General features: G+C 41.8%; 1 protein-coding gene across 1 annotated transcript in view; it reads left to right on the top strand.

Moving 5' to 3' along the window:
• The window catches only part of RPAP1 (RNA polymerase II associated protein 1), a 35781-nt gene extending 14525 nt beyond the window's left edge, over positions 1-21256 (top strand). Inside the window, exons 11-24 of the mRNA XM_058026308.1 lie at positions 2046-2228; positions 3925-4059; positions 4237-4416; positions 6390-6547; positions 7855-8025; positions 8795-8996; positions 10903-11012; positions 12841-13036; positions 13956-14105; positions 14543-14685; positions 15872-16676; positions 17442-17618; positions 18301-18357; positions 19113-21256. Of these exons, the coding sequence (XP_057882291.1) occupies positions 2046-2228; positions 3925-4059; positions 4237-4416; positions 6390-6547; positions 7855-8025; positions 8795-8996; positions 10903-11012; positions 12841-13036; positions 13956-14105; positions 14543-14685; positions 15872-16676; positions 17442-17618; positions 18301-18357; positions 19113-19268 (2823 nt within the window). The 3' untranslated portion in view covers positions 19269-21256. The remainder of the gene's footprint in view (positions 1-2045; positions 2229-3924; positions 4060-4236; positions 4417-6389; positions 6548-7854; positions 8026-8794; positions 8997-10902; positions 11013-12840; positions 13037-13955; positions 14106-14542; positions 14686-15871; positions 16677-17441; positions 17619-18300; positions 18358-19112) is intronic.
• The last annotated feature ends 2790 nt before the right edge of the window (positions 21257-24046 follow it).

Here is a 24046-nt window from a genome sequence, read left to right on the forward strand (position 1 = left end):
CTCTGCCCTATGATTAAATTCAGTGCATGCTGCTGAGTTTCTTCTTTTTATATCTTTGCAACCTAGATCAGATCACCACTAATGTATGTGTAGAATTTTTTTTAGTATGTTCCCTTTGGTTGTTTTATTTCATAGTTTTTCTGCTTCTTAACAGATTAAATATTCTCCGTGCTTTCCTTTATGCCTCATAATAATGCTGTTCTCTTTTTCTCTCATTGTCCATTTTCTGCTGTTCCCATGTGTTTTTGTAACACTGATGCATACCTAATTTTGCCTGCTCATGTGTTTATTTTCTCACTGATGCTTTTTCACCGGTTAGAAGGTTGACTTCTTGTAGATTTTCAGGGCTACTAGACAGCCTAGAGCAGCCAGATTAAGATGTACTCCTGGTTGGACAGAAGCAGTCTGATATAGACTGTCTTCCAAGTACCTTCCTTGAGAGCTGCTTTTCTATTTGACTGCAAAGGGGCTGGTGATAGAAGAGATGGGGTAGAAGTACCCTGCAACTTTTGCCAGGCCTGTAGAGTTGTCCTAGTGGGAGGCAAGAGAAATTAAGGAGTAGGTAGCTTTCTCCACATTTTGCTACTTTTCTATCTATAAGCCCAGATGAGTCCTGCCCACCCATCGTAGGTAGTTAGTATTATGAATCAGCTTCTTAATGTACTTTTTCTCTTCTCTGATGTTACTCTGGTTTATAAGTGTCTGCAGTGCTCTGATTTTTCAGATCAAAGCTTATGGTGAGATGTTTTGTGTACATGGGGATTGCTGACTCTTGCTGCCAGAAGCAGCACTGTGAATGCTGTGTCAGTATATTTTCTAACCCAAAGAGTCCTTCCTAGAGTCCAGTGTTGCTGAATTTCAAAAGGTCTCTGAGAAAGGGGCAGGGTTGGAAGCCTGGTCCTCTGCTCCAGGATTTTTAAGGCAAATAGGATTTATCCACACTATAAACACAGAAGATCAACACACATGAAAATCATACTGTCTGAAGGTTTTGTTTATCCTTCAATGGCTATGGGAAGGAAGCAATTTTCTTTTTGTTTCATTTGATGACCCAGCTACTTCATCTTAATGCTTTCCCTTCTCTTTGTGGAAGGAAGACTATAGTCCCAAACTCTGTATTCCAGATGGACTCATGGCTTCATCCCCTCAAGTCAGGCCTCTTCTGACCATGCCATTCACTCATCATGTTTAGTTCATATTGCATTGGGGGATGTTTTGATGTCTGATAATAGCTTGTGTTTCCTTGGTACTTGGCAATTGAAGTCTGCCACTACTTTTCTTCTAATGTGGTGTTTGTTTCTGATTGTGGGTGTGGGAAATAGAAAATTACAGCAGTTATTAAGCAGTGCAAGCATTTGATTTGGCTGTCTTTCATATTCTAAAACATTTGGGGGGAAGTGGGTCTGTTATGGGAGCAATCCCCTCTCTGAAGAATTGGAACTATTACCCTAGTTGGGCTGTTACCCTAGAACTTGAGAGGCCCTGACACTGTCATCAGCTGTGAACAAAAAAAAAAGAGGTTTGTCTAATTGCTTAAGCTGAGGGATGTTCCAAACAAAAGTGTAGCAAACATGAACAAATAGACCAAGTAGTCTTTATCATATCAGTTTTTGCATGATCTTTCTGTGTTATTTGTGACCTAGGTTCCCCAGAGGTCTGAAAGTAGGAAGCCAATAAATTTCTGTTTAATGCCTAGAGCCTTGGTAGTTGCTTTATTTATTTATTTACTTATTTATAATCCTATTTTTTCCCAGTTAAACTAGATTTCTGTTAGCTGTGTAATGAATTTAATTCACGTCACGTCAGTAATTCTTTTTACAGGGTTTTTCCAAGTCTGTGTGTGTGTAAGGCCAAAATAATTTCCCTGAAAAAGCATTGAATTCTCCTTTTATATGTTTAGAATAGCTTTTATTGTCTTCACATTTTCTTGGGATTATAAAGGAATCACTAAAGCATTCCATATTCAAAAGCATCCCTGAAAAGTTTTTGTCTTTTTGTTTTTCTTGATAAGAATTTTATTTTGTATGCTTTAACACACCTTCTAGAAATATCTCGATTGGACTTTCTCATGGTACCAAGGGATGGCTGCATTCCCCTTTGTCCCTAACAATGAGGAGGAAGAAGAGGAGGAAGAGGAAGACTTAAATGGAACAGAGAAATCTCAAAATAAAAAATTAAAGGATGAAAACAAGCCAGACTCAGATGTGGCCCGATATGATGTTGTAAAGGTAAGTACAGAGTTAGATCCAGAATCTTTTTTATGAAAATAGGCTCAGCACAGTGCTGTATGTGCTGTTGAAACATCCACCCTCCTGTGCATGCTGGACAAGAGCATTCTGAGCAAGAATTAGAACTCTTTCCTGGCTGTTGGTTATTGTTTTTCTGTCAATATTACCATGAGGATAATTCTGTTGGTCTCTAAAAATGCTGAGGCTTGACTTGTGTGATTTCAATATTATTAATATCTCTTAACTTCCTCTAGGGAATTCAGCAACAAACACACTGATGACCTGATAAGATGTCCTGAAAGACTGCATGCAGACACAACTTTCAGGCTCACTTACTTGAATTAAAAATGAAAAGGTTCCAGCCATTATTAAAATATCTATATGCACTTTTCAGAATTTAAACTAGAATATTACAGTTACATAGTTCAGAACTAGTAGATTTGTACAGTGATACTCTTCTTTTTTATTTGACATAAGGTGGCTGTTTACCATTTCCCCAAATGTCATGTTTGCATTTCTCAGATTAAGATTTTTACAGTATTCAGAATGAACTCCTCCTACATTTTAAACCTAATCCTGTATTTTTCATAGGAGATGTAAAACCAGCAAACTTTGTTATCTCGAAACTCAGCCTTGGTGGAACCAATGCACCCCTCTTGCCCGCTGCGATCATTAAAACCTGTGACCACATGACTTAATCCTTGAGCTTGTGTTTGAACAGCACTTGGTCTAAAAGCATCATTGGGTGCATGAATTACTGTACTTGGGCATTTGGTCTTGTTTAGAGGCTTCATGATTTCAGATGTGTTGTGCTAGGTGTGTGGCACTGTTTAAAAAATGTAACAAAAGGGTGGTAGATAGACAGGAGATCAGTTTGTGATTCTGTAAACTGTGTCATGGTTCAGAGTAATTCAGCTTGTTCTAAGTGGGCTGTACTTAGAAGGTATTTGGGATCAAATTCCCCTCTGTTCCCATTGCTGTGCAGTTCCATTTCATGCTTGCTTATTGGCTGTTACAACCCAATTGTTCCCCATAGTTGGAAAAAGAGTATTTAAGCTAGCTGCTGAACTTGGTCAGGCCTAGAGCTACAACGTGCTTGGCTGCAAATTTTTAAAAGTGTCAGTAATATGAATGCATTCCTGATTCTGGGAAAAGGCAAATCCATAAGACCTGCATCACACTGTTATGTAAATTGGTGATTTGTTTCTTGGCACTGCCACTGATCGTAACAATCACATCATCCCTATGCATCTCTTTTCTTACTGCAAAATAGGAATTTATGTCTGTTCTCTGTTTCTGTCAACTTTCTGTGATGTGACAGGTACTCTCAGGGCGCTGCATTAGCTGGAGGTGGTGTCTAACCAAAATTTTTCAAGGACCACAAGAACCTTTTTCTTTTATAGGGAAGGTTATTCCCCTGTCACTTAGAGTTTTATACTCTGGAAAACACAAGTATCCAAACCCCTCCAGTGGTCTGATTCAGAACAGATCTAAAGCTGTTTCTGCTCTGTTAGATAACTCTTGCTCATTTGCCAGCATACTTGCAAATACACAGAAACTTGTTTCATGACTGCTAATTTTAAAACAGTCTCTGGAGAGGATGTAATCTCCTTTTGGGTTCCAGCAGTTGAAGAACAGAGAGCACTTGTTTAGATCCTTACAGATATTTTTTTTCTTTTTTTTTAACACCTTTCAGGGACTTTTGAAGACAAGGATCCAGCACCGGCTGAGGTACATCCTAGAGGTGGTGCGACCTGTTCCATCAGTAGTTCTGGATATACTGCACATCCTCACACATATAGCAAGGCACTCCTCTGAGGCATGCAGCCAGGTAAATCTCCCATTGTATAAGAGCTTGGGAATCATAGAGAAAGGTTTGGAAAGGGAAGAAAGATCAGGTAAAGTTATGCCAGGGAGATCAGACAAACTTGTCTGTTTTGCATGTCTTCTGCATGTCTGCATGACTGTGCACCTTTAGTTACTTGTGCTCCCTGCTATTTCTCTGCAGCTGCTTGACTGTCCTCGATTGATCGAGACCATTGTCAGGGAATTTCTCCCTACTCAGTGGGATCCCAAAGTGGCTGAACCAGGGTTTTTACTTACCAGTCTCCACGGAATTGCTTGTGCCAGTGCTATGAAGTTCATCAGGGTCTTGGCATCTGGAGGCCGAAATGCAACAGCCAGGCTGGTGAGTGGTTCCTGGAAGAGCTTTTCTGATTGCACAGGCCTTGGTTCTCTATGCCTTACTGCCTAAATAAAGACAGAAAGCTAACTAGAGGTGACTGAGCTGAAGCTGAAGAAATCAGGGTGAGAAAGGTGCATTAGTATGTTTTGATGGAATTTTTGACAGAGTCATAAAAATGATGCTTCTCCTGTACAATGGTAGATGAGCTGGCTTGAGTTTTACTCTGCTTTTTTATGGTTTGTGTAATGCACTCATGTGAAAGTCACAGAGCCCAGCAGGGTGATACTGACCAGGAACAGATGTTTAGAGCATGCATTGATGTGTGATGCTCTGTACACTCCCATGTTTCAGTGATAGGCAGCATAATACAGTATATACCAGAGACTTAATCACTATCCTTGTGATTCAACCCTGATTGAACTTTTCTGAATTAATTTGTCTTAGTAACTGTGATAATTCATCAGTGTTTTCAACTCCTCTTAACTTCTGGACAAGTTTTCCACTTCAGAGGTAATTGAATTCCCTCATATAGGTTGTCATGCTGGTGCTATAAAAGCATGAAACCTACCAAGAGCAGCACCCATTACAGTGCAAAGAGCACTTCTTAGGCTTTTTGGTTCACTGTTGTTAACACCACCTCACAAATTGCTACCCAGGAAAATGCTACTGTCAACAGAACACCAATCTGTGCTGTAAAGTATAGAGAACAGTGATGTTGAAAGACTTTAAGTCATACTAGGAACATAACAGAGTAAAATTCAGATATTTTTCTACTTCAGGTTTTATGTACCCCAGGTATTTCAAGGTGTGGAAAAATTGCTTAGAAGGTTCCTGACACTCAGGCTTTGCTACTGTTACACTCTCATATGTTCTGTTGCATGCAATTAAACGTGGGAGTGGAAGATAATAAAAAACTAAATCAAAACCATCAATGTAGAAATTTATTTTAGCTAACAACAAAGGTCTTCCATCTTCCTCCTGGAAGTAAATTTGACTTTGACCTCTCTTCTGTAGAAGAGGTGTCAGAAGTTATAGTTTTGACTCATCAGCTCCTTTGCTTTCTTGCTGCTGGTGTGCATTGATTTCCCTACAAGAATCTCTAAAGCATTTGAAATTTAAATTACCTATAATATGTCCTTGTGCTATGAAAAAGACATTGTTGCCTCATTTGTTTAGACAGAGCACCATAGAAGCTTTTGTATGTGTGGGAGAAGGAAAGAGAAGCTCTTTTTTTATGGTTAAGTAAAAATACCCAGATGTAGGGGAGGATAAAAATTATTTCTAGAGAACTGCAAATGAGTCATGTCATGCCTAATTAAATACCAAAATAACCTCAGAACATTTCCAAGGCATCAAAATTCCATAACCTAATGAAAGTAATAGGCAGGAGGTACCCTTTGCATAAAATAAACACTGAATTATAGAAATACTTAGGTTGTAGAACCTCTGAAACCCATCTAGTGTGACCTTCCCAAAAGAATGTCAGCATCAGTTCAGTACTTTTGTAGACATCTTTTCTCACAAAATATATCCTTACTAAGCCTGACTAAGAGAGTTGTATTTATGACTATTTAAGGAAGGATAATTATATATATTTTTTTAAATCAGTTAAATGCTGCAGGGAGCATCCAAAACAGGAATGTGTGTGGGGCAGACAAAGTTCCATCAGAAATTATTTAAGTATAGTTGGTTTGTGTTAGGAATGGATTAGGTACCCCTAGGCATCTCTTGCAGGAATTGTTCTCTCTTAATAGCCATTGACCATTTAGTGATCCTTTGTAGTCTGCTCCTTAAGATTGCACAAAATAAAAGCAGATTTGAGCAGTGCAAGAAGAGCTCAGAACCGAGCTGAATTGAAATCTGCAGCTCTTTGTGTGTGTCAGAGCAATGAAGTAATGATGCATGCAGCTGATGCCCGTTATCCCTTTGCCTTTTTTGCTCTTCATCCTTTTCTTTTTGCTTGGGTTGTTTCACAGCTTAACAGATTTGAGCTGAGGGGTCGGCTGAGTCGCTTTGTCGCCGAGGAGCCTGTGGACGTGCCCCTGCCGAGGGAGGAGGCCGTGCGGCTCAGCACCGAAGCCTTCCGCCTGTGGGCCGTGGCTGCCGCCTACGGGCAGGCCTGCGACCTCTACAGGTACGGCTCCCACCCGGACACCTGGGCTGGGGGCACCACGGAGCAATGCACACCCTGCTCAGGGGGCAGGGAGGGCTCTCCAGGCTCAGTCTCCATTCCCTTCAAAGTGTCTCACCTCGCTTTCTCCTGCCTCCTGCAGTAAAACTCCGTTTCTAAGGGCATTCGTGCTGTGTATTGCTTTCTTCTGGTTGTTCACTATCTCCTGTGTTCAAGCGCTGCTATTTTGTTGTTTCTGCTTTACAGTGGGAGACCGCTGTAGCTTTTTAGGGCTGCATATTTTTCTCCTTGAAGGGATGAATTATCTGTGCTTGTATGACATCAAAACACGTGGTTTGCAGCACACCCAGGACTGAATGTGCTTGACCTAGGGGCAGTCTGTGGGCAGCAGTCACCACACTGAGTGGGGCAGACTGGTGCAGACAAACTTCATGATGCATCGACTTCCAGGTCAGGAGAAGTTCTTGTGCTTGACTGCCAAGGTCTGCACCTGGTGTAGGTCTGACCTGCCTCAAGCATTAAATCTGCTTCCTGTAATTGGAAGAAGAGAGATGGCTGTGGAATGGCTCTAAAGTGGAGTAAAAGGGAGGCCAGTATTGAGTTTCAGAAGGAAAATTCCCATCCACAGCAGCATTTTGTGTTCTTTAGCACTATCCCATGTATGATTTAAAAGAGTAAAAACTGTATATACTATTTTAGCAGTGTAAATAATGTTGAGGAAAGAAACAGCAGATGATTCCTTAAGATTGCAAGATTATAAGTGTGGCTGAGAATCTCAGAACTATTCCCCAGCAAGAGTAAAATCAAAGTATTTTTTTCAAGAGATAATCAGAGTGCATGGAGGCAGAGTATTAGGTAGGTCCCATTCAGATGAAATTGGAATAGCAGTAGTCTTCCTTTGTCATCTTTTTTCTTTGTCAGTTATTTTTGTTATTGTGGTAGTGGCGATGGTTCTCATAATCAAATTTTAACAGTCTTTATAAATAAATTATTTGAGAGTGTAAAGAAGATAAAGCCAGATTCTTCCAGTGGAAAGTGAAGAGCCAATGGGCACAAATGAAAATACAGGAAATTCCACTGAAGTGTTCTTACTGTAATCTTTACTAACTTTACTGTAAAGGTGATCAAACACTGGAGCATTGTTGCGCAGCAAGGTACTGAAGTCTTCATTCTTGGAGATTTTCAAAATCCAACCGGATATATCCCTATGCAATCTTGGTCTTGCTGGCCTATCTTGAACAGGGAATTGAAGTACATATGATCTCCAGAGACCCTTTCCAACCATATGCATTCTGTGATTCATACTACAGTGACCTGTACCCTGTGCTGGTGAGGATCCTGCAGTCGCTGCCGGAGTTGCTCAGTGGGAAGAGCCCTGTGGTTGAGCTGTCTGTGCAGCGAGCTGCAGCAGTGGTTACTCTGTTGACACATGTGACACAAACAGCAGGATACGCAGCAGAGCTGCAGGCCAAGTTGAGCAGGTAGGCTCTCTAAGTTGCCATTCTGTGCATCTCAATAGTTGGCATCCCATCTTCCCTTTCTTTGGTTTGGAGACCTGGCTGTCACCTTTTTTTTTTTTTTCCCTCATTTTCAGTTGTTTAGTGTCCCACATGTGAGCCCCTGCATGCACCCTGGTGGGTTGTATTCCCTCTGACACAAGGTCAGAAGTAGTGTCTGGTCTGACAGCTATGCCTGCTAGCATGGCCAGAGGCAGGAGTCAGTATCTACATTAGGCTAGGGGGCATAAAGGGCACTGTAAGCCAAATGCCCTGCTGAAAGGAGCTAGTAAGCTGCTTGGAACTTCTCTTGGGAGTAAAGGAAGTAAATGTCTTGAGATTTGGAGGAAAGAACCTCTCTGCAGAAGCCAAGATGAGTCAGGATTAAGAGGTGGTTGGTTTTGGTAAACATCAAAGCAGTAGGATATGTTGCAAACATAGGTACTTTTTCTGGTGGAAAGCAAGAAACTCTTTAACTAAACTGAGTACTGAGGTAGCAATGCTGGTAAAGCTAGAGCGTAGCTCAGGGGCAGAGTAGTGCAGGAGAAGAAACTTCAGCTTTTTAAAGTACATTCTACATTTATCCTTTCTGCCTTAATTATTTGGTCTGGGTTGTGGGACTATGCAAGGACTTTTCCCCTAGTTGTGCTATTGGATATAATTTTCTACTTCTTTCTATTAAAATTGATGCTTTAGAGAGACAGTTGTTTGGTATTTTTTTGGTATCCTGTGTCATTCTTCCACTGGGTTTCAGCAATAACTCAGAAGATAATGAACCGATCCCACCTCCTCCAGTAGCATGGAGTCAAGTGTCAGGCTTACAGCCCTTCCTTGAGACAAGTCTGAAAAAAATCCTTCAGCAGCTATCCCAGACAGAAACTGGGCAAACTCTCCAGCCTCTGACCACAGCTTGTGTGATCTTCTTGGGAGTTTATTACAGTGCTTACAGCCAACAGGTAAGGCCTGAAAATACAGGCAGTCTTCTCATCTCACCAGCATCAGCTTGTGCATTCCCTCTGAAAACTGGAACTTACCGACAGTACTGAAAAAGATGGATATTAAGGAATCAAGCTGAGCACTGATTTTGTAACCACAGCTCATATCTAGGCTGCATGACATTCAGGGTCACTTAAGTCTGCTAACCCTATACATTAGCAGTGCCAAATATCTGTCTTCCTTTTTTGTCCTTTCATCCTTTAGGATCAGGGTCTCAATCAAGGAGGTAGTGCTGTGATTGTTCTGACTTACTACAGAGCTCTGAAGTGTGAAGCAAATACAATGTAATTTTATTTGGCAGCCGTTCTTCCTAGTGGGATAAATCAAGTCATGTGTTTTTGCATTTGCTTTGGTCTGAGAGCTTACATGTGGACACCTACACTGCAATGATCTGGGTGGAAGATTGAGCTTTAAGGGTTGTGCTGTATGGACTTTGGATAGGAAATAATAAAGATAAATTTATTTGTTGCACCACTGACATTGAAGGTCAAATTCTGTAACACACAGTTGTAGTATGTGATCATCTTTTAAAGTAAGTGTTCTGAAGGTGACATGTCAGTGTGATGCTGTTGAAGAATAATGTCTTACACTTTAGCTATCTTAAAGATTCATGTTCTAAAGATAAATGCAATTTTCCTCTTTACTGCCCAACTGACATGCCTGAGTTCCAGCTTGGGAGAACTGTGTTGAAGGTGTGGTAATTTAATGGCTGTAGTTATTCACACTGGTGCAACTCCTCTGAAACTTGCCAAAAGCAGCTAAGTTTATTAGTTATGGCTGGGGTGGAAACTGCCAGTGTCTGTCAAAGATGTCTTCAGGGTCCTGAAGGTTGGTATATTTTACAGGCTGTGGTAACATTCTGAGCATTGCAAACCAGGACAGCCAAGAGTTTAATGTTCCTTTTTAACCTCTACAGATATCCCAGAAGAGTGACTGATGAAACAATTTCTTCAGTCATTGAATTGTGCTGGGTTTTTGAATTCCACTTCAGGAGAAGTTCAGTCATCTACCTCTAGTTAGCTGATTAAAAAAGAAATTGTACATAGCATATTTGAATAGATTAGTGCAAAAAAAAAATCAACTTGTATAGTAATTAGATTAGTGTATGCTGGGACCTTCTCGTAATATTTTTGTTAGACTGTTAAAAACTAAGGTTAACATCTTCACAAAAGTTTAACTGATTTCTGGAGGCGAATTTCACCTGGGGTAAAATCAGATTTTATGTAATGGAAATGAATATTTCTGTATCCCAGAGCAGCATTCTAATGAAGATAAAAAGTGTTAAAATTTGCCAGCATGTTCCTTCAACCTGGAATATTGCTTACTAGGGTCAGAAGAATTTGGATGATTCTCTAAAAGCCACAGTTCCTCGTCTGTGCAGTGTTCATCCACAGTCATACTTTGATGGGTAGGTCAATCACACTTTATGCTGCTGATTTTTTGTTTTGTTTTGTTTTTTTTGGAGACCCTCGTGTTGCTGCTCAGATTTCTCAAGGTACTTCTGATCACCTTTGTGTCATCTTCAGTTTTAATAGAAACATGTAGATGGTAGGGAGAGGAGGGTCTACCTAACTTTTCATTTAGTGAATCTTGATTCCAAGGATCCCATATCTTACTTCCAGCCAATTAAGAATTTCTGGGATGCACTTTAATACTTGAGTGTGAGAACACCTTGAGGTGCCAGCTCTCAGCTTCCACACTATGAGCAGTGAGGCCAGCTCTAACCTAGAGCAGTACCACTCTGTAGGTGATGGGGTCTGGCAAGAAGATAATAGAGGAAGTAAATAAATCAGTCTGTCTTTTTGCTATCACTGGATGTTATGGTCATTCACTCTCTTTTCCTGTCATTCTCCATGTATTTTACAGCCATCAGTCAATCCAGTTGACTGCTTAGAGGAGCTGGAACGTTTGACATCAGAGGTGCTGCAGCCCCTTCTCAGCCAGCCAGCGATAGAGAGCATGTGGGACTTGCTCAGGTAAAACCATTCCACTGCTAAGATACTCTTGTCAGAAGCTAAAGGAGCCCCATTTCTGTACTGTACTGTGTGACAGCTCTCTCCTCTCTCTCCTCTTTTCCCTGTGCAAAATGCCCCAGGTATGGGAATTGGAGTGCAGTAGGGCTGTGTCTACACCCTGCATTGTCCTCTCACCCCTCACAGAAAAGGCATGATGGCTGCAGAGGTTTGCAGCTCCTCCTTTTCTACTGATGCTGCTGCATCTCTGCTTTGCCATGTAGCTGGGGTTTTCATATCAATTTCAGATTATTTTAGTCACTCTTGATTTTGATTCTTCTTTGGTTTACTGGTCTAAAAAAAATAGCACAAGTAGAATTAGTTGAGTTGCTCTTACATGACGAGGTGAGTGTGTTCATGTACTGCTCATGTGCTCTGTGTGGTGCTGCTTATATGAAAGAATTTACTAGATTGAAATCTTCAGGCTTCTGCAGAGCTTCACTAGGGCTTTGAAAACCCCGGCAGGGAAGTGCAAGAACAGACACCAAACTGTTCTTGCAGATATTTGGATAACATAAACTCTGGCTCTGGGAACAGTTAAGCGCTGCAGATATTCTGTCTTTGCTGTAGAGGGAGCCTCCTTACTAGGCTGTAGCTAATCTTTTGGTCTGAGGAGTCTGAAAGGCCTGACTTGCAGTCAGAGAGGCATCCCTCTGCCTCTGACAACATCTGATATAAAGGGCACTTGAAACTTTTGTTTTCAAGTGGTATTTGAATGGCCGCCAAGCAGTTTGACCCATGTTCTTTCTTGGCTGGAACTGAGCTCTGAAGCTCTTTGCATCAGAGTTTCCAACACAAGAGCACTCATTAGACCCTTTTCTGCCTATCCTGGCAGTCTGAAGACAGTGGATTTGGTCAGGCTATAAAATCTCATCTTGCTGTTAATACTGGCTGGTAAAAAACAGAGTCAGCTGATCTCTGCCCAAATATTTTAACAATTTTGTCTTAAACTTTCTGGACAGTTTAGGTCCAGGAGTTCAGGGTACTTTGTGAGCCCCACATGTGTTTATCCATCTCCTACATGTAGTACCAGTGGTAGAAACAGCAATGCATTTAAGCAATTAGTTTTCTGCCATAGAGTAATGATATGGATCTTTGGCAGGGTTTGCCCTATCACCCCATTACCATTCAGCAGCTTGCTTGTGATCATTCTTCTTTGTGGCAGTCTTACCTATACAGACATGATGTATCTACTCTGGGCCTGCAAGCACTGCTGATGTGGGAATTTGTAGTTTCACCTGCAGGGAACACACATGCCAGTAGTGGTCTGCACAGTCATGTCCATGTACATTAAAGCTATGTTCTTGCTGAATACAGTTTAAAAATATGCATTTCATTAGTACATAAAGGGCAGCATTTTTGCAAAGTCAGTTTTAGATATAAGCTGGCTTTTTGGTGTTGCCTACAAGTTTATTATTGAAATGTCTCGAGTGGGTGGGCAGCCTTATTAGCCTGGTGTGCGTATGTATGTGGGGAACAGTGTATTTTTTTAAATCGAAGGTCCAACACTTTAGTGTATTTGACATCAGAGATGCGTCACTGCATCAGTATTTCTGCTCATCATGACCAATTTAGCTGGAGAGTTCCTGACAAATCCCTGGCATTAGCTTGTATGGCAGTAGTGCTTGGTGTACCAGCTGAGACACTGGCTTTTGTTTTCACTGTCTTCAGGGTTTCCATTTTACTGCAATGTGTGGTACAGTTCAGATAGATAACAACATTTCAACAAGATAATTCCTCAGCACTATGAATGCTTTTGACCTAACCCCTCTGTCTTTATTTCTTCACACAGGCCATGTTCTGCTTTGTGCAACCCTCTGTCCTGTTCCCCGGCACCGGAATCTGTCGGCAGCATTGCATCTCTGAGCTGCACTGGAGGCAAACCTCCTTTGAGCCTTGTTGGCTCCAAGTCACCTTTCCCATTCCTCACTGCCCTCTTATTTCTCATCAATAACATCACTCACATTCACAAGGGCCTGACCAGCAAGGTGAGAATAAACCTTTTCACTGCAAATTCTAGGTGAATGATGACAAACTTGTGAGAGAGGTTAGTATTTGTACCTTCCCAGGCATAAAAGAGATGTTAGAAGGACTGTTAAAAGCAAATTGTTGCGCATTTTTATTTTAAAAATACTAAAGTATTATAGAGAGAAACAGCCTGACTTTCAGAACAAATGGGATGAGGATCAGAAAAATGTCTTTGAATTCCAATTTCAGTTGACACCAGGAAGCTGGAATTACAGAGCAGGTGATGCTTAAAGGATGTATTTATAACGAATGTTGAGAAGAGTTGAATAGCTGCTGTTTGGCTAAGCAAAATATAAAACTTGAGTGTCAGTGGAGGAAAAGCATGGTTGAAGCATATATGACAAAGAAAAATGGGGTAATATTAAAGAGAATGAGTGCTACTGAAGAAGGCCCTTCCTACTTTGGTTTGTTCTGAATTTTTAGAACGAGTGAGTCATGGAAGGTTTCAGACTCTAAAGAACAAATGTCTGAGCTCTAGAAAGATGGAATATGTAGCATAAGCTTTCTCAAAGCCTTCCTGTGTGACCTTGTGTTGAATTAGCTGATCGACTAGTGATGGAGATATCTGGCCAGATGAGGGAAAAACATTTTAAGCCACTGGCCAGATTTCTGCCTTACAGAACATTACAGAAAATGTCGGCAGTGACTGTTGATTGTCTGTGATGGGGATGGTCACGATGGATGCAGGTGAGCATCCATCACCTGAGGAAGAAAAGCAGATGTTTATTAGGCTATTTTTAAATATAGCTTTTGGAGTAGCCAACAGGAATTGTCATGTGAGAGGAGGTAGGGGAGGGCCTTGGATAGGGTTGTGTTTTGCTTTCCTCCAAACACAAACAGTCTTAATATTATTTGTCACCACTTGTGATTCCTTTATAGTACAGCTCTGTGCTGGGCTTCAGAGGCTTGAAGGATTATCTGCATCAAAGCTGGCAGACTGGACCTCCCTCTGTGACTCCCTCATCTGCGTGGATCCTGCGCCATGAATATCACCTGCAGTACTTTGTGTTAGCGTTGGCTCGGAGAATGGTATCGTTATCAGTCCTTTCATTTCTTTTCCCCAAGGAACTGACTTCACTGGCAGCTGGTCTTCATGTCCCTGTTCTTTCTTGTACCTGACTTAGGTCTGGCAGTTCTTCTGCTGACTTCTATGACCCATTGGCAAATAACATCTTTCCAGTTACTGATGTGGGAATTTAGTTCCAAAATACTTTGGATGGAAAAATTATATTTTTGCCTTTCTTTGAGATAAAATAAGAACAAAGTTTTCAACTGTGTTGCTAAAAAAATCTGACTATCTAAGGCAGTCAGAGGAAGCAGAAATATCTCTTGGTATGAATGCTGCCAGCTCTTGCAGTCTGCTTCAATCTTTCACTTTGCAAGATCTGTGTCTTGTTTGACCCTCCTGTCCGTGTTGATTGTCTTGTTGACAAATGCTTTTATCTGTTGTTTTCTTTCCTGTACAGGCAGGCACTTGTCCGGATTATGCCCAGCATGCCTCACTCCATCACTGTGTTGCCATGGCATTGCTAAGCCGTTTGTTGCCAGGGAGTGAGCATCTGGCTCATGAGGTCCTACTGGATCTTGCCTTTAATCCAGAGTTTCTTCCGTAAGCTTTGCATTTTTTCCTTTTTCTAGTCTGGTACATGGGAAAACATGGGGAAAATGGGAAAAATACATTGGCATAGCAATTTTGTCATAATTTTTGGCCTTAAATGGGGCCTGTAGTTAAATTTTATTTACTGGCTTATTCTTCTGTCATGGAGCCTTCTAATCAGGCAAGCACAGTGGTTGTGTATTTTTCTCTGATGAAGCGCTGTTGAGAAACGTGACCAGTTTCTTTTGATTTCCTCAGTGACAAGGCTGTGTGATTCCTGATAGAACTGATCCTCCCTAAGGCCTAGCATCTTCCATCCTGAGAATCGGGAGTCTAGAAAATAAATGAGAATTTGACATAGCCTAAAAGCTCAATGAATCTTCCTCTCACTCAAAATAATCCAGTTTGCTGATGTGACAAATGCCACGTATTCCACTTTACACTGGAAGAACTTAATAGCATCTCAAATATGAATCCTCTCATATCTGGGCAATGAGATGGTAGCAGTTTATCTTGTTCATCTCAAACTGTTTTAAATTAGCCATGGTGTATCCCTGTAGGAGGTTGAACCAAGGTGCTGCAAGGAGGTACTTTTTTTTTTCAGAAAGAAGGAAAATTTTTTAGTAGATTTGTTTGTGTGGTGATGTTTTGGTTTTTTTTTGTTGGGTCAACAAAATGGTGGGTCTTTGGTCTGAGATTGTGGCATATGGATTTGACAAACACCCTCCACATGCACAGTTTCTATCAGTCTGTATGGCTCCCCTGACCTTGCCACTGTCAGCTGCAAAGTTCTGTTTTGAGAATTGTCTTACTGGTTTGTGTAGGCTGTATCTGATATGCAGTATTTTATCTCAGCACTCTCATGTCCACGTTGATAAGTAGGCTGCCTCTCTGAACAGGGCTTTCAGGCTCTGCACTAGACTGGCATTGTGTGGAGGGTTTTCATGGCACAGCCTCAGTGTTGCTGACTCCAAATGTAGTTCTGTGAGTTCTGTCTAAATACCAAGGTAGCTGATGCTTTACAGGCCCTCTGTATTAGAATAGCTCAATGATGTAGAAAGTACTGTACTGTACTGCCTGTACTACTCTTCCTGTTCCAGGAAGACTGTAGAGGTGAATAAATATGATATGTTGTTTGTTTGGCATTTCAGGTTTTGTTTGTTTGTTTGTTTCTTAAACTGTTGTCTTTACCTTACAGTGAAGGGAAAGCTGGTGGGCCAGAAGCAGCTGACTTCTCTGATATTCTGCATCTGGGCACCAGTGCCAAACTGGTACAGCCTGGCTCTGCAGCAGCATTTCTTCCAAGGGTTACTCGTGGTGCCCTGCTGAGAGAAGCATACCAGAATCTGCCTTCCATTCGTTCCTGCTACCTCTCCCACTTTGTCCACTTGCAGCCCACCCTTATGCGTTCTCAGGCATCCTACCAAGGGCAGAATTACCTCATCCAGTCAATGCTGCTTCCTGAGGTCAAAGGGCCCATCCTGCCTTCAGACTGGCCATTCTTTCCACTTATCAGCCTCTACAACAAAGTGACTAATGCAGAGACACGTGGGGCCATACTGAACTCTCTCCCACTTGATCTCATCAACACTGTGACCTGGAACCTGCAGTGGGTCTTGTTGCTGGAAACCTGGCGTTCTAAAATCCTCCAGAGCATCCCAACTGCTGCCAAACTTGCACGGCTTATGTGTGTCTTCCTCACTGGCAGTGACCTCTTTCTGGAAGCACCAGTCCACCGCTACACAGCTGCCCTTCTCTCTGTGTATTGCCAACCCAAGGTCCTGGACTCTCTGAACCTGGATGCTCCTCTCCCTGGTTTGGCATCCTTCCATGATCTCTATATAAGTCTCCTGGAGCAATTTGAGGGCGTCTCCTTTGGAGATCCACTCTTTGGAGTCTTTGTTCTTCTACCTCTACAGAAGCGTTTCAGTGTTCATCTGCGTCTCTCTGTTTTTGGGGAGCACACAAATATCCTGCGGGCGCTGGGAGTGCCGTTACAGCAGGTAATCCTGGCTTATGGTAATTGCCTGTCACTGTGTATTTCTGTGTTACTGCACTCTTGCCTGTGATTCTCCAACCTTGATTTGTGTGGATATGTGGAGGACAGGAGCTGTGAAATTGCTCAGTCTTCACTGGAAACTGTCCCAAACCTTGCTTGGATTAACCATTGAGAACCTTCTGATTTATAGAAGGGCTGGTCGCACCCTGTGTTGTGCTAGCAATTACCTTTCCCTTAAATAAGTATTTTCACACCTTGGTGAGAACTTTTTCCTTGTCCATGCATAGACAAATAGTCATTTTCCCTCTCAACCATCTTTCCACATACAGTTTTCCTGGAGTTGTGCTCTGCTGAGTAACAGCAAGAAAATTTGATCTGTCAAGTGTAGGACTACGTTTCTTTTGAATGAGCAGAGCGCAAGAGATAGAATTTAGCTGTGCTGTCAAAAATACTCTGTCTTCTTACTTTATAAGTGCTCATCTTATCTGTGCCAAAAATCAGCTGCAGTGATAGGACCAGTAAAACAGCTCTCCATGAAGTTGATGAGGTCTTGACAAGACTTTGTCAAGGCACGTCACATCAGTCAGGGTGGGCCGTAGCAGCTCTGCTGCAAATGGGGGTCATGCCACTGGGGTAACATCGCGTTACAGGGGGGGCATGCACAAGGAAGGGCTCGAGAAGTTAATGACTCTAGAAGTCATTAACTTCCTCTCACCACTTAGACCCTGACAAAAATTGTAATGTTGCCTCTGGATGGGGTTTGTTGCAGTTTCCTGTGCCTCTTGAGCGCTACACTTCCCCTCCTGAGGATAACCTGAACCTCCTGCGACTCTACTTCCGAACGCTGGTCACTGGTGCGCTGCGCCACACCTGGTGCCCTGTTCTGTACCTGGTGGCCGTGGCTCATGTGAACAGTTTCATTTTCTCCCAAGAAAGCACAACACAGGTGGGTAATGGATAGTAGAGCTTCAGGGCTGCAGTCTTTGGGTTTTGCATCTGCTCTCCCTGTAAGTCCAGTGTGCCTTGCAATGAATCACTGACCTTTGGGACTTGAAAACAAAGATTGTAAGCAAATATGTTGAGGACTCATCAGCTATTTGAGGATCCACATACAAGGCAGCAGCATTTGTTCATTATGTCCTAATGTATTTGCATTAATGGTAGCTAGTCCTACTTAAATCTTTGAGGTCAGCAATTATGTGTTCTGTGGTGTGGGGGGAAGAATAAGCAGAAAGAATAAGAAAGGTGATCACACAGAGAGAGCTTGTAATAGATTTGGCCTCCACCTTAGCAGTCTTAAGGTGCAAAGTCTTTTCTTTGACTTTGCCTAAGTAACCAAGCAGAAGCCCTCCTATGGCCTTGAGGCCTCTGTCAGTGAATAGCTGTGTTATTCACAAGACTTCACCTCTGATCTGCAATTCATCCTGAAGGTGAAGAAGTCAGCTGAGATTCAGATCAGGGAAAGGAGCAGAGAGGCAGGATTTAAGTGATAAGACATCTCAGGCACTTTCTGCTGGAACAAGCTGCTCATCATTATAATGAACAAGTCATCCTGGAGTGCTGTATGCCCCTGGGCAAAGGTGTTACTGCACCATATTAAGGAAAGTACGTGTGTGTTTTGTTCCCAGGAGACAGATGCTGCTCGGAAAAGCATGCTGCGGAAGACGTGGCTGTTGGTGGATGAGGTAGGATTTGTAAGATTCAGCTTGTACTGCTGGGAATTAAGTTTTCCATATCTGTTACTCTTACAGACTTATATTTGGCTTTGAAATTTGTGTTTAATTATGTTGCTAATTTGACAATGAGAGGAGATTAGCAGCAGGATTTTGGCCTGGAATATCTGTAAATACACTTAACCGGTTCTTGTAGTAATTGACCTCAAAACACTGAGACTGCTGCAACCTATATGAATCTCCTGTGCTGTATTTCCTTGCCTCTTGTCCAAGCAGCTTTATATCTGGATAGCTGGAGATATTAGAGAGATGATTGTAGCACAGTTATGAATAGGTGGCCAGCAGTGATCTTTCTTAACTCTTAGTTGGATGCTTCCCCTGAAAAGAACAGGACAGATGTAAAGTTTCTCTTTTTTCAAGGAGCTTGCCAAAATCTATCCTTTGTGGGACAGAGCTGGGTCATTTGGCCCTCTGCGATTTGTGTCCAGGGTAAATTATTAGATGACACTCAAAAATCCACTTCGGTTTCTGGCAAGAAGTCATTGTGAGGGGCTGTTGAGAAGAAAATGAAGTTGTGTTTAGAAGAGGAAATCTCATGCAAAAAAAAAAGTGAGTTTTAGTGGGAGAAACTTGCCTTTTACAACTCTTCTATTGAAGATGATGTAATTAAATATCTTGGGCATGATGGAATTATGCTATTTGCAGATTTGCTGTGTTGTGTTGGAGATGGTGGAAAAGATTAGATACCTTTATGTTTCATTTTTCAGACCTTGAAAAAGCACCTGCTGTACTACAGACTGGTGAATGCAGAGAGTCCTTTGGGATTTGACCTTTATGAGCAGCTCCCTCCCATGCGACTGAGGTACCTGCAGAAAGTGACACAGAAAGAAATTACAGAGAATGCACCAGTGCTAGACTCATAGCAAAGCACTTCAGCAAGAAGAGGGCCAAGGTGAAGAATGGAAAAGCTCAATTATACTTCACTGATGAAACTACTTTCAGTTCAGATGGTTTTAGCGTTTTACCTGGACGCTCTTGGCATCTTTGCCTAGTGAGGCACTAGTAAAATGCTCCCATCCCTGCAGAACATACATGCTGTCAAGATATGCCAGCATGTGTGTGACCTCTCTGTGATGGATGTTGGAGCATTTTCCTTCAAGTTGTTCTCCTTCTTCCCAGAGGAGGTGAGAATGTGTCTGAAAGGCATTGGACTGCTGAATAAACTGAAGGAACTGGAAAAGCTGTTTTGTCCACTCAGGCTGGAAACTGGGTTCTCAAGATAATGTCTGTTTTCCCCAGATCCCTCCTTTGCTTTTTTGGTACCTTGGATTTTGAATGGTCCTTTTCTCACACTACTCTCTGCAAACAGAATGACAGTGTGACAGGGAGGAATCTGATCCTGAGAGGTTTTTTTTAGCATGCACATACAAGCAGTTTCTCCAAGGTAGTGTTCTGTGCATATGCTCAGTAACACAGATGTATTGTGTCAGACCTCTAAGAAACAGGAGTTCCTAGTGCAGTGGTACAAACACTGAATATTCTCCCTTGGCTGTCTTTCAGATGGTCTCTAAACTGCTTTCTTTTCTCTCTTAATTTGGTTACATGTATAACAAGATCAAAAATAAGGTTTTTTTGCAGGCCAGAATGCTTGGCAGTAGCCACCCCTCATTAGAGAAAAAAAAAAAATATCTGCTTTAGTTAGAATATGTATTGGTTGCCGTCTGAGAAGAATGCAATTTAAATTTTGACGTGGAGTTTCCTAGCTCAAACCTAATTTTAAAAATGTCTAATTTGATTCCACTTCTACGTCCAAATTCTGAATTGCAGCCTCGGACTCAAGGGCTGCAAATACAGAGCCCTAAAAGGCTCACTACAAGTGCCACATCAAGTCCAGAATTTCCTCTAGGTGTATGCTCTCGCTGGGTGTTTTCTTTATATTTTTGCTTGGTCACTCTGGCAGGCTTTTGTTCGCAGAACTTGACTTTTACGAGCAAAACTTTTTAAAGGTATTTCTGATGTTTTGTTTTTATGAATAAGTTCCTCTGGAAGGTTCAGGGTGATACCTGGTCTGAAGAGCTCAGCCTCTGTCTTTACCTATCAAACAGGCCAAGCTGGCTTCCCTCTGAAGAAACCAGGCCTGTATTAACCTTGCTCCAGGGAATGTCCCAGCAAGAGGGAGAATCACTGTTAATAGGGCCACTGTGACTGAAACTGTTCGTACAAGAAACAAATTCCAACTTAATAGAATCAAAGAATCATTGAGTTTGGAAAAGAAAAGACCTTGTGTCCAACCATAATACAGTATCTTTCTTTCACCTGACAGTCAAGTGTTGCTGGCTCCTCAAATGCCTGCATAATCATATAGGGCTTAGGGCATTTGTGACTGATACTGTCTTTGTATTGGCAGTTTTCTAAGTGTACCAGTCCTCTTCCTTAGGTTGCCAGAAAATAGCCAGTTTCATCTTTTTTTCCCTGTATTACAGATGGGAAATGGACAGAACTGCTGTTTCTTTCCAATCTCTTTTTTTTCTTTTTTTTTGTCCTCCCTTTTGATCCATGCTTTCTATCTGCAGCAGTTCAGTGTCATGTAAAATAACAAAACCACAGTGGTCTAACAGGATTTTTTTATTGTTGTTAATTATTTTAAAAGTATTTGATGTGATTAAAAGTTTAATCAAAGTCATTCAAGTTTTAATCTGTCTAGATGGTAAGAGCCCAGCAGTTGTCTTTCTGAGCAATGGATGGTAAAATTGAAGGACTCCTAGCTGCCCATTTAAGAGCAGCCTTCTTCAAGGACTTTACCTTTTGCTTTTCAGACCATCAGTTATAAAATCCCTTCCAGTCCTTTGTGAGATGCAAAATTAAATTTTGTAATGTGTACAGGATGTAAATAAATATTTTGATAGCTCTACAGGAGTGTTTTTAAACTTTGAGAATACTTTGTTTGAGTCTTTCTTGAATTTGGATAGTTCTCTTTGCAGTTTATCAATATTTTGGGACAGCTGCTGCCTTAAAGAGTTCTCCTCAACTTTGGAGCTCTGTAAGAAAGTTCCTCAAGCCAAAAATTCCATCCTGCTTATCTGGTGGGTCTGTAACACATTGTATCAAATCCTGTGTGTACTTGGGGAAGGTGCAGCGTGGTATGGTGTGATTTGACATGTGCCCCAGGTGGGAGGACTGCCCACAGATGGTATTTGAAGTTATGATGCAATTATCAGCAGTGGAGAGAAGGTAAAGAATGGATCCCAAATATTTCTGCAGGCACAGTGGTACACAGAAAATTCCAAGGATGCTGCACATGTGCTGTGTGCTTTCAAAACATTGACTGTCACTTGAGATGGTACATTAATTTTTTTAAGGCTTTCAGCAATTTTGTATGGGATTTCTCCACAGAACGCTAGAGGGCATTGTTTTATCTAGTTTAAATGCAAGATTTCTCAGCCTCAGTGCTGTTGGGTCCTGAAGAAAAAACAACCACCCTTATACATTGTTGGAATTTTCTGCATTTTTTATTTTTGCATATACTTTTGGAGCAAGTATGGAGAGTTAAATATTTTATGTGGTGGGTTGCTAAGAACCATACAGGGCTTTGACAGCAGGAGCATTTTTGAAAAATCATGGTACAGTGAATGTAAAGTTTTAACATAAGCTGAATGCAGTCTGAGACAGGACCAAAGCATGCCCATTCTGTTCATCCAGTTTAATCCTGGTCATGGTAAGTGAGGAGATTCAGGAAATTAAAACTGTCCAAAAAATGACTGTGACTTCTTGACTCCTTACTGAACGCTTAAGATTTCTTTGAGAAGAAAATAATTCTGCTGAAATAGGACCACAAAAAGGTTCCTGGTGTTGAAGTGGTTCTAACTCAGAAGAACATATGTTGTCTGATATCTCTCATCAGAAGTCAACAAAACCAGCAACAACAGCTGTAGGGGTTCCTGCCTGTCTTTTAATTCCTAAAAAGGGCACCCCATTTTCTGGTCCTTTGTGGCTAGAATATGCTTGGTTTCATCCAAGCTACTGATGATGTTCCATGTGGAAAACAGTGGAATCTCTGTTGGTACAAATTTATCGTGTGCTGGAAGGCAGCAGCAATGTGGTTTTAAAAGAAAATGCCTGATTGGACTGAAGATGAGTTGAAGATAATCCTTTTAGCATTGCTGTTGAGGAGGCAGGTAAGAGGGTGGAGCTGTCAGAGGTTTGCATCCTATGACTTTAATGACACTTTACTGAATTTTCCTTTGTTATTTTGAAGGGGAAGAAAGAGTTCTCCGATCAGCTTGGGAGCATGTCCTTTTGTGCCTAGAAGAAATGGAGCTGATTTGTGATTCTTCAACTATGTGAATGGTTTGAAGTCCTGGAGTTTAGAATCCATATGTGGTGACTTGGCTCACACTGCTGAGTAGTTATGGCTCCCAAAAAGATGTAAGCAGCTTGGTAGCTGACACACTGAGGTTGGACAAGGCCTGACAGAAGAAAGTAAAGGGTTAGGCAATAAAGAAATCAAAGCAGGACTGAAGCCAAACTGTATGGGGACTCTTTAACAGTACACATAAAACATTATGTAATTGAAGGACTTTCATTCCACTGTATCTTGTCAGTTTGACAGTGGAATTTAATAATCCATTTCTAGACTAATGCACTCTGTCTGGCCACTTAATGCCAGGCAAACCCTAAACACCTTCTGCTGATGAAGTCATGGACAGAGGAAGCCATAAGATGTGGATGTATAAATACACTGTGGGTCAGACAAGCACATCACTTTTAGTGTTAGACATAAAGTAGAGCAGAAAGTCATGTTAATCCTTGCTTTTACTTCTTCCTAGTTCTGCGAAATTTTTGGAAATTTCTCACTGATGAAGTGATGCTGCTTCCAGCTGATGGTCATGTTTGGGAGGCAAAAACATGTTTATTCCCCTTGGCCTATGGAAGCTCATATCAGCTTCACATTCACAAAGCTGGCTTTCTGGTGTTCCTTGTTTAAATAATTTTATGGTCATTTACTGGCCTTTTTCCTAGTTTTTTTAAACTGACTTCTCCTCTCCCTTTGAATGGAGAATGTGCATGGAAGCCCTGCTCACAGAACTGCTGTGTTTTGCATGGTTAAGTGGTGGTTGTAAGCAAAGATAAGTTTGCCACAGTGTGCTCCCCTCCCTGTCTTTATTGAGATGATCTTGAGTCGGGAGCCAGCTCAACAATGCTGTGTTTAGGTTTCTGGCCAGCTGCAGCACCCAGAGCTCCAGCTCAGCTGAGGTCGGTGCTGAAGGAGCAGGCACTGCGTGCCTGTATTGTGAGTCTCCAGCCATTCCTGGCCCCAGCAATAGCTCTGTGCAGGTTAAATGAACAGAGCGCATTTTGCACCAAACTACACCTGGCCCATCTTCAGGCTCAGTTCTTTATTTGTAGGTGGGGTGTAACCAGCAGATACCAGCAGATGCCTATGGCTCCAGAAAGCAGGTGACTGTCCCATTAATCTGTGCCTGGGCAACTTTCTGCAGTATGTTGTTGACTGTTGTGCAACCAGCTCATAAACCCAGTCAGGGCAATAAATATTCCCTGGGGGTACTGTGTATGAACATTAGAACCAAGTCTAAGGCATAGGGGGAAGGCTTGATGCACTCACCCCCTGCCCTGATCCCACCTGGACGACCAGACCAAAACCAGACCAGCGGTGTTACTCCTTGTTACAAAGCAGCAGCTT

The sequence above is a fragment of the Melospiza georgiana genome, chromosome 6 (genome assembly GCF_028018845.1).
Source record: "Melospiza georgiana isolate bMelGeo1 chromosome 6, bMelGeo1.pri, whole genome shotgun sequence".
In the NCBI taxonomy this organism is placed as follows: Eukaryota; Metazoa; Chordata; class Aves; order Passeriformes; family Passerellidae; genus Melospiza; species Melospiza georgiana.